This window comes from Neolamprologus brichardi, chromosome 2 (genome assembly GCF_056152115.1).
Source record: "Neolamprologus brichardi isolate AB-2024 chromosome 2, ASM5615211v1, whole genome shotgun sequence".
NCBI classification, from domain to species: domain Eukaryota; kingdom Metazoa; phylum Chordata; class Actinopteri; order Cichliformes; family Cichlidae; genus Neolamprologus; species Neolamprologus brichardi.
Genome location: NC_142105.1, coordinates 20310608 through 20321590, shown reverse-complemented (window position 1 = coordinate 20321590; position 10983 = coordinate 20310608). Strand labels below are relative to the sequence as shown.

Genomic DNA, 10983 nt, shown 5'->3' with positions numbered 1-10983 from the left:
CTGTAGTGGAAACATTAAGCAGTGGTGCTTGCAGGTGAGTTTCAGACTTATATTTGATAAAAGGTCACAAACAGAGTGGTAGTGTAACTGGGAAAATGTTGCTACAAGGGAATTTTAGCTTCACAGACTGTTTCCACAGTGCCCCCAAGTGGCCAATTAGAGAAAGCTCTTATAGGTGTAAGTAAAATACGGAAATTTACATTACAAATAAGTCTTCTTTATATTCTGAACATATATAGTAATGTTAATTTTGATTCATAAACATGGATAATAAGCAACAGATTGATGTTTCAACTGTGCAGTTTATTTTATTATTTCTTCTGAAAATTTAAAGGATCCTGCATTTCAAGTAACCATGGCTTCAAAGTCGCAATAAATATACTGACTGAGACTATGACAGTATTGTGGCAAAAAAGAAAATCACTTGAAGTACAAGTACCCTAAAAGTGTTTATGCTTGAGTAACTGTGCATCTTGTAATTTACCTCCTCCACAACTACTGGCTGCCAATTATGTCTCATTTTCTCCTCTGCTCCCCCCCTTCCTTTTATTTGATTGTAAGATATTTGGTGTTAAAAATAGTTAAAAACTCAGTCACCAACAGCCACAAATCTGCACTTTCATCCCTGCCTAAATCACACACACACATACTTCATTCACATTGCCCATTTAATTTAAAAAAAAACAAAAAACAGAGCCTTTTATGGTTATGGCAATAAATTATTTTAATCATCTACAGCAAAAAGGCATCGTATGGGTAATTTGGATCAGTCTGTATAGCAATCACAACATCTTGTTTCAGTGAGAAATAAAGCTGAAAAGCTAATATAATAAAAAATAATATTGATAGTCATTTCTTTGTATATGAAGAAAAACATTGTGGCTGTTAACTGTTGCCATTAATCAAACATAAATCACTGTTAAAAAATAATAAAATAAGAGCATTCCATTTATTGTCTTATCGCCTATGGACAAACGTACATTTGTTAAAATGACTTGTGTGCAAATGAGATGGGAAACATTTCAAGCATCAGCCCTGTCTGCAGCGGGGTTCTCACAGCCTTTGGGTATCATCATACTGGGTAAAAGTCCTTGAAGTTTTGCAGATAGCATAGCTGAAGGCGAGGAGTAAGGAAAGCTTTTGTGGTTATGAAGACAGGAAGGAGTATATTACAGAGGCAATCATTATAAAGTGCCCAAGTGAATCACGCAGGATGAGCCTGAGATCATAGTATGCTGTATGTTTGGCATCTACCATATTGTGTGTGCAAATCTGTAGCTTGTGTGTTGTTGCACAATTTTAGTAAGGAGCCTGAGATTTTGGTAATGTTTACAAGCTCTGTTAGAAACTGCTACTGTGTAACCGTGGACAGGTTAGTCAGTGTGGAGGGTTGCACATGAAGGTAGAGTACTGGGATGAAGCTTCCACGTGGGAGGGAAGACTTCATTTATAGAAGTAATTTATAGCTTTACAGACATACGAGACTTCTGGAGGGAACAGAGGGGTGTTTGTGAGGAAGTGCAAGGTTTAAGTCAGATGGGAGAAAGGGCGATGGGCTTCGAGGCACAGAAATAGGGGCAAGAGGGTAATGGGGGTCAATCAGTAGGGGAATGGCGTTATGTCAGCATGTCCCAGAGACAGCAGCAGCACAGAGCTGTCCAGCAGGCTGTCAGACATGTGTCCGCTGTGTCATCCCTTCTCCGGTCTTCAACCACGTATACTACAGTGAAATAAAGAGTAGAGATGGAAGAAAGAGGTTGGAAAGGGTTTTAAAGAAAAAGAAAGCAATTAGTGATTTCTTTTCTAAAACAACATAAAGTCCAGTGATATAATTCTCAGTGTCAAATCTCCAGCAGGGAGTTCAAGTGTAACCAGGGGTTTATACACTTTTCCTCTAATTACAGTCATCTTAGGAGTTTAATCTTTACAGTAATACCATAGCAGCACACAGCCATGATCACACAGCATTACACTTGACTAACATCAGCGGTGCTTTCCCTTTACTTCACGTGTGTAGCAGTGGCTTTATTTCATCCTTCGCCAACATGTGGAAACTTGTCGAGGCAAATGATCATGTTAGCCATACATGAGCTTTAACAGCTGCTCCAGCCTGAATGAGCACATCTCACCTTCTTTGTGTTTCTGATTAATCATTTATGTGGAAGCAAACACTAATCCAGCTTTTAACAGCTTCAGCTGGGAGGCAAGTTACCTAGGTGACATGCCACTGACCCAATAGGCAAGGACAGATGGCTTACCACTTTTCATACTGAACTCTGATAACGATGTGGCAAAGGTTAATAAATGTTTGGCTAATATTTATTTTTATGCCGCTAATCAACATGGCTTGCAATGAGAATCTCAGTCACAGTACACTTACCTTTTATTGACCAGATCAGGTTTATCTTAGGCTACAAAAGCAGCCACACCTTAGTGCTCGCTTTCATAAATAGAAGGATTGGCCGTGTTTTCTTCATGCAAGGCTGTTCTCTTTGCATACTCACTTTGAATATTTCTTTTTAAAACCTGCCCTTTCTTTCACAGCTTGTGCTACACTTTATTGGCTGCTCAGTGGGGAGTTCAAGCCGCATTAACACACCTTTCATCTAAAACCCGGCTTGACTTCACACATCTGAAACCTTAGCTGCCTGCTCGGGATGCTTGAAGTTGTACCACGTTACGGTTCCTGGTAGAAACACAGGCATTTGTCAAATTGGCAATTAGATTATCAAGTACCACGACTTAACAACACGTTATTTGTTGATGTTGTTAGGGAACAGAATGGTGGCTTTTAAAGCAGTGGAACCCCAATGCTTACTTTAATAAAGTGGGACTTTTTTAAGGAAGCCAAGCATCTAAATGAAATCCTGTTTTTTCATTCTGCCCAAGTGTGTTGTATACTTTGTTAAACAATGTTGACTTTATTGTGTTAAGCACACACTTAAGGGGGAAAAAAAAAAAGAAAAAAGTAGTAACGACTACATACTAAAGTAGTAACTTCCCGTTGATGAAGCTTAGATTCAATAAGATAAGATAAGACTTTATTGATCCCACAACGGGGAAACTTTTGCGTCACCTCAGCTCAGGTACAGATATCAGAAGGAAATACAAAAATACAAATAAGTACAATCAATGAAAAAAAGTAAGATAATACACTATATACAATGGTAGCATACACAGTATGTGATTATGGATATGGTTGGAAATATGGAAGACATAAACTATATAGCTTGATATAGGTATTGTACCACTACTATTCCTATTTATAGACATGTACACACACACACACACACACACACACACACTAAATATACATATGTATACATATACATACATATATATCTGCACATGTCCATACACATGGAAGGTCCATTATGCATGAAGTGGTGACCATGGATGTTCACAGTGTCCAGTGACTTATGACATTGTGATTGAGGAGTTATAGAGTCTAACTGCTGTTGGGATGAATGATCTGCGAAAGCGCTCCTTCCTGCAGCGAGGGTGTAATATTTAGTCTAATCTAAAACTAGCTAAGAGAAATTACACACCTGTCCCAAACAGGAACTCGTGTTTCAGGAGCCCACTGAAATGTGTCCACTTCAGTATTTAAATATAGTCCACTTCACTTGTCACAAACATAGATATCAGTTATTTGTTTATGAAGTTTTATTTTTTGTCACATGCCTCGGGAGGATGTGACTGAGCAATACAGCTTGTTCATTCAGTCGAAATTTGTTAATCACAAGGCAGGCCAGTCCTAAAGCATACCACCAGTTTTACTTCAGCTATGACCATAAACTCATCAAGAAAATGTTAACGGTCTAAGATCAAGTGAGCAATAAGATATTTTGCTTATCTGGCATATTTGCTAGAGCAGCAGAAAGGCCCTTCTCTTGCCATTACAAAGAATATGTGTTTAAGGTACTTATGTAACCATCTTAAAAAAGGTACAGCTAACGTTAACAGATCAGCTTCCTAGTGTTACTAACAAGGGGCAACCTCCAGACCTAAAACCTGAAACCAATGCCAGGTGCCAAAACGTGCAGCTCTTTTAGTAGCCAGCTGACAAGGTAGCACTGCATCGTCTCACCCAAATATGGTCATTCTTAGCTCCAAAATGTTTTCAAAATGCCTTTCAAAAACCAGTGTGTGAAAACAATGTAGCTACAAACAGCTTTCCTACTGTTTATGAGTTATGCGAGTAGCTAATCCTTGCAGCTGAATGCAGACTTGCAAGACTCCCAGTGCATCCCCATAACATCCAGTCAACAAGTAATTCAGCACAGGACTTAAAATTGTGTAAGGACAGTGACAACTTGTAGTTCTGCTAGTACTGCTGGATTTGGACTCACAAGTGTTGTGTAGCACTTTTGGGTCACAGTGCTTACCTGTGTTTTTGGGAGCTTCCCCATACATGGGCCCGGGAGGAGGTCCACCCTGCCAGCCAAACTGAGGCTGTCCAGCATACCCATAAGGAGGTTGTCCTGGTCCGGGATAAGGACCACCAGGTCCCATTGGTCCGGGAGGGTAGTTTGGGTAAGCTGGGTTAGGTTGCTCCATGTTCACAGGGTATCCCTGCTGAGGATACGCTGGGTAACCAGGAGCAGTTGGGCCCTGGGCTGGGTAACCAGGAGCAGTTGGGCCATTGCCTGGGTATGGAGGTGGGTTCTCCATGTTTTGGCTGTAGGTCAAACGAAGGAAAAGAGAAAAAAAAGTTAAAGGTGGTGTGATTATGGCCCTTTTCTTGACTAGTAAGCAGATACACTGAAGCTACACAGAAGTACACAGAATACCTTTTCAATTCCTCCATATTCCAGTTTCCTACTCAGAAAGTCTAAAGTAATATTTGGCAGTAATTTGCCAAAGTTCTAAAAAAGAGAAACTGTTTCTAGTTTGTATACATCACACACTTCACTCACTCTACTTCTTTAACCTGTTGACTATTCCACACTTTCGGCAAACAGCCATTATCTCCACTCAGCCACAGAGGAAAGACAAGCACAGTACATTACTCTAATGTTTGCAGAGGATATCTTATGATTCAGTGGTCAGTCACAGCACACATCAACCATTCCAGAGGCAAGCATAATTATTTTACTATTCACACAGAAAGATTGGCTTCACAGCGTACAGAGTGAGGCCAGTAGAACACGTGAATAAGAGAGAGGAAGAAAGAACTCTGTAACCACAAGGCCTGTACAAGTTGCATTTTCACACTTATCACATTATATCACACGTTCATGTCTTCTTTTTGTCAGTCTGCGAATCAAACACGGGAAAGAAAATGATCCCAAAGCCGTTAACAAAGTAAATAAACTATGTCTGAGATCAGCCATTTAAAAGTCATTTCTTTCAAGTGCATTTCCCAACCAGTGGTTTCTGAGAAGGTTTATCAGGGGCCAACACCGAAACACTTGCTAGCTTTCACGTAGAAGAGCCACAGAAAGAGAAAAGGCTGATAGTTGGAAAACTGTAGTGGTGCTTACATCACTGGAATCCCTTTTTCACCTTGTATATGTACACTATAAACATCCAAATGGCTTTCATTCCTTCCTGCTCATCTTTTTATCCACATCCAATCTCCCATCTGTAATTTTAAAAAAGCTGCACACACAGAGTACTTCCAAACTGGATGGTGAAAAACGTTATTACCACTAATCTACTCAGTAGGATTTAACGGTGTACTTTTCTGTACTTATCACTTATGGAAAATCTCTTATTGGGTTCAAAGTACATAAGTCTTTTTATAAGTGTCATTGCCCAATGGCATTAATAACCACGTTTGATTGTGGCTCTTGGGTAATGTTATACCTGCAGATAAGCTATGAGGTTGGTTTCATACCACTTTCAATGTGATGTGGGAATGTTAACATTAGCAGCCCAAATGTGACGATAAGCTTTATCACGGCTTTCACGCATTTCACCAACTGAATATGTTCTTCAAGCTACTAGCAGACGGCACTCCCTCTAAAGATGCCTAGGAGGGACAAAACAATTCCTGATGATTTGTTTAAGTAGTTACAGTAAGCCAGCACACTCACCAGCAAAAAACAAAACAAAACACTGGAATAAGCTCACCTGTCCTGCTGGGACAATGAGAGGTGACGCCAAAGTGTCCCCTGTGATGAAGGTCTATTCTGTCCCTCTCTTCCTGTGTAAGATTACGTGTTGAAGGTTGAGAAAGAAGCCAAACAAATGATTGGTAACCTGACACCTATGAGGATGTCTGCATACACTGTCAAAGTTCACCTTGAAGGCCATGGGCTTTTATTATACCCACATACATTTCTTACTAGACTTTGGTACAGGGTTAAGTTTTAATGAAAAGATTTTAATAGACGTTGATTTCTATGAAGGTTTTCTCAGTGTGTCTTTACTGTGTCCGAGTGTGATAATTTGCATGTGTTTGTTTTTCCCCTCTGATGAAAAGCAAAAATAAATGAGTGAAGTGAGATCACATGTGTTTCCACAACAGTATCATGATGACAATATCACAGACAAACAGGGCACACAGAGTACCTGGACACTGAACACTAAACCTTCCTGAATCCTTTAAATGCCACTGAAAATGCCATTGTTAAATAATGACAAGCAAGAAGTTTCCCTAACAGCTGTGTTATCCTTGTGGCTGAGTTTAACACTAACATCTGGAAAATAAACTGTGTGGTAAAGCAGAACACATAAGCACTACTATGGAATGTTTAAAATATAACCTCACAAACCCAAAAGAAGTGCTAATAATTAGCATTAAGTAGTAAAAGGAAAAAAAATCAAATTTTTTTAAATGTTTTTTAGTACATAGGACTTGAACTACTTAAGATATGATGCCAATTTAAAAATTCTGTTCAGAGAAAATACACATATCTACCTAAATACCAGCTATAATAAATAAATAAATAAATGGGGGGGGGGGGGGGGGGTAAAAGCCCATATTGCCCAAAATGAATGAGCTTACATTAGATTTACATCATGTTTGTGCAAGCTGAGCTGTGGCAAAGCAGTTCGGTAGCCTGGCAGCCCCTGTTTACCTTGTTTTTGTCTAGAGACAAGACAAGACTCCGTGTATATTAAGACACCCCATTGGACCCAATTAAGAGCAATCAGAACCATAACTCTGTCATATAAACAGGTGCTTGGAGCAAACTGAGAAAAAAAGCTCTAAACTAAAAAAAGACACGAAAACAAAAAAGAAAGAAAGAACAGAAACTATAACCGGAACCTTTGTTGCTCAGCAACGCTGCCTTGAATTAATCTGAGTTAAGCTAAAGCTAGTCTGTTAATATTTGATCCGTTTGTATTTTCAATAAGCGTTTGTTAGTATGACTAGCCCACTTATTATCCGGGTTAGTCAACATAATTTAGTTTAGCCTATTAAGTGTTCTTTTTTTTCTTTTTTTTTAAGAACTCTATAGCCTTTACATAAGGCAAACAGGAGTCGCACCTGCAGGCCACAACCCAGTCCGACCCATCTCTAATTTCACAGTGACAAGGCTCGTACACACAAATATACACAGTCCGGCCCTGGCTGGGCTTCCTACCTTTGAATAACCACTATTCCGGTCAGCTGGAGACGGCAGCAAAGTCTGCTTAAGCAGAAACGGTGTCAGTCTTCTCTTCTTGTTACTATTTCTCACCGCAATGACCGACCACTGTCCAGAAATTTGGTGCGTATCGCGTTCACTGGGTGTGACGTCATTTAAAGGGTACGACATGCGGGAGGCGTTTCGGTGGGCCACCGAAGGGCGGGATTGGCTGCTGAGCCGGCCCCCGCTCGCCAGCGTCCAATCACAAGCTAGAGCGATGACCAGCCGTTCGCTAGGGGAAAAACAATGACTTCTGGTCGTTTGAACAGATAACCGATTAAACGGGTCTACATCACCCAGCCAGTGACGAAATTCACACGAGGAGCAAGAATAGCTCAGAGGAGTGACTAACTGGTCAATTATTCATCGATGACCTTATTTCTCTCACTCATGGGAGTTTTGCTCATAAAGCTAATGGATAATTCACATATGTTATCAAAGACACATTATAGTCAAATATTATTTTATATATGTAAGAATGAACTTTTTTATTATTTCCTGTGTTTTATCTATCATATTGCATTGCTGGTTTTGTCCCAGCAGATGTCAGGCTAGCCCCAGACTGGAAAGACCTTCTCGTGTTTATATGAGATACACAATTCGGATATTCGCCAAATCCGTGTGTTTAATTTTGTTTAAGTTGCTGAGCACACCAGGACACCGTGTCGTTGAGCTGTTAGCTGTTTATTAACATTATATGCTGTAAGATTCAGGCATTAATTTAAGACACTTCCGATCTTTCTGAGTCCCAGTAATTGCAGCACTTTGGCGGATTTCAATTGTATATCTTACAGATCCGAGAGAAGGAAAACAAACTCCACGAAAGTGGTTTGTGGAGTGGGCTCTATGGCTGCACTTGTGTTCCTTATAGGCTGATTGCTATCGTTTAAAACCCTGTTATCTGTGACCGTATTCTCCCAGTGATTTATTGGCTTGTCAAAATGTCTTGCACGTGCAGAGAGGCCATGGCGGTTGAGTGAATTTGTTTTCTTTGAAACAACTGTACCTGTTAACTCAGGGCTCTATACTACACAGCGAGTTCAAAGAAGCTTTTTCCCCTACCTAGATTCACCTACCCTAACATTGGCTATCAGGATAAATGGCAAACAACGCTGGTTATCAACTCCCTAAGTTAACCCAGTATTTCCCCTGCGCCATCACATGAAAGGGGTGACGTCAGCATCTGACCAATCACGAAGGGAGGTTTCAAGACTCATGTGACTTTTCCACAGAAAATGATCCCTGTGAGTGTAACCTACTCCAGAGACGTTATCAAATGGTGATGAAAATCTCAAAACAACATAAAATGCCAGTAAAATGCAACACTGTTAAAGGGCTTCCTTTGACAACTGACACAGTTTGGCTTCATTTTGTGATTTTAGTAAGGTACAGCTTAACATATTATGTATTTGTAGCCGGTCTGGCCTTAAACTCTTATTGCCGTTAGTTCTCTGCGTTGTGTTGTGCGAATGACCAGAGGAGTCAGCTCTCACTTTGCCAGCTGGGTGGATTTATTCTCCCAGAACTGTTTAAAATAAAAACAAAACAATACAGCGACTTCACTTTACTGGACTTCTGCATGAACACCTCTCCTCAGCGGGGCCTCTACGCGACTGAGGTAACAAATAATACTGCTAAAATGTATTTATAATCATATATAACAAACGAAAATGCACTGCATCGTGAACATATAGTGACAATTACCTCATCAACAAAATTATACTTTAGGGAGACTTCATTTACCAGTGGCAATTTTACATATTTTTTTAGTTACATATATCTAACAGTAAGTTGAAACAGTGAACATGCATCACAAACAAACAAAAGATATAACCAGTTCACATGACACAAAAATAAAAGAGGGAGTTCACATACCTGTTTAAAATAAAAACAAAACTGTACAGTACAGTTCACTTTACTGGACATCTGCATGAACACCTTCAAGTGAGAGAGAAGGATAGTGGACCACATGAGAAGCCACGTGCATGCTCCTATGCTCTCATCTGAGATTGGCTAACTAGCATGTTACAATAAAATGCTGTACTTGGCAGAGAAACAATAATTCACACTAAAATATCTAACAGAACCGTGAGACAAAATGCACAAAGGGAGCGAGCAGTGTTTGAATTACTTTTAGTTGCTTTAACTGTGTTTATTCGCTCTGTAACTGAGAACACTAGCGTATGCTCACTTCTCCTCAGCGGGGCCTCGCGCAGCTATAGGAAGTGACTTCGTGGGAAGTCAAAGGTCACATAAACAAAATAAAAGCTACCAAAATATAAATACAGAAAATAAACATATATAAATAAACATATATACATAATAACCAATATTGACAAAGCAAGATAACACTGCAGGATGGATCTTTGGTGAAATATAAATTATTTTTAATACACCCGTTACATATTGTCCCAATAGAGGATCTACATCACACTTACAATGTGCTTTAAAAGAAAAGAATTAGTGAAAACGTGTCGCTTACAAATTATTTTAAACCCAAACTCGTAACATAACCTTCTCCTGACAGTTTGAGTGTTTATTCTCTAAGCTGCAGAACAATACAATTGAAAAAAATATGTAAGTATTAATTATTTATATGTAAGTGTTAATTAATAATGCTCATCAGGGAATCAAAGACATTACATGGTATTTAAAAAAAAAACAAAAAAAACTTTAGACCTTTTTTACTGTTCACACGCAGGTGCCCGAGGGATCTCCCGGTATGGTGACACTCTTTTCTGGAGAATTGATTCTTGAGTTGATTCTTAATCTGCCAATTTACCCCAACAGGAAGTGAATACTTCATAATAAAGAAAACCAGGTTTAACCCAGAAGTTACCTGGATAAGCCAGACAAGTCTGGCTGCTTAGCATAGACCACAGTTCTTTCTGAAGCTCTCCCCAAGTGGTTCTTGGCTCTTGGACAACTCTTTTGATGAGGTACTGACTCTGCTGTCAGAAATCTTGAACGTTTGATTGTGGCTGGTTTATCGTGAAATGATGTTCTTTCCACTTCCCTAATTCACTGTAACATCCTGAAGGTCAGAAATATGCCCGTAACTGATCCCATCAGTATCTTCTGCAACAGTAAGGCTCCTACTGTCTTGCTACCTTATTGTTGCAAGACACTAAAGTTGCATGATCTTTGCTTTTACCCGTCATAAGCTGCATTTGCTGTGACACCTTGGTAATGAGAAACCTTTCTTATAGGCCATGAGTTAGGACTGAACCAGCTAGTACTAATTTCCACTGATAGGGGGCAGGATTGCATTCATAATAGAGAGATCTCAGCTGGCTTCTAGGCAAGGCAAGGCAATTTTATTTGTATAGCACACTTTAAGCACAAGGCAATTCAAGGTGCAATTCAAAATTAAAAACAAGCAAGTAGAAAGCCATAATAA

At 39.5% G+C, this 10983-nt stretch overlaps 1 protein-coding gene across 2 annotated transcripts; it reads right to left on the bottom strand.

The window, feature by feature from the left end:
* Positions 1-698: 698 nt before the first annotated feature.
* LOC102792810 (cysteine-rich transmembrane module-containing protein 1-like) lies at positions 699-7716 on the bottom strand. Of its 2 annotated transcripts, XM_006781742.2 has the most exons (4): positions 7539-7716; positions 6079-6151; positions 4389-4681; positions 699-1720 (listed from the first exon to the last, which is right to left on the bottom strand). In XM_006781742.2, exons 3-4 carry the CDS (start codon positions 4672-4674, stop codon positions 1617-1619), a joined length of 390 nt encoding a protein of 129 aa, XP_006781805.1. In that variant the 5' UTR covers positions 4675-4681; positions 6079-6151; positions 7539-7716; the 3' UTR covers positions 699-1616. The 2 variants fall into 2 exon arrangements, with proteins under 2 accessions (XP_006781805.1, XP_006781804.1); XM_006781741.3 differs by lacking the exon at positions 6079-6151.
* Positions 7717-10983: the final 3267 nt, after the last annotated feature.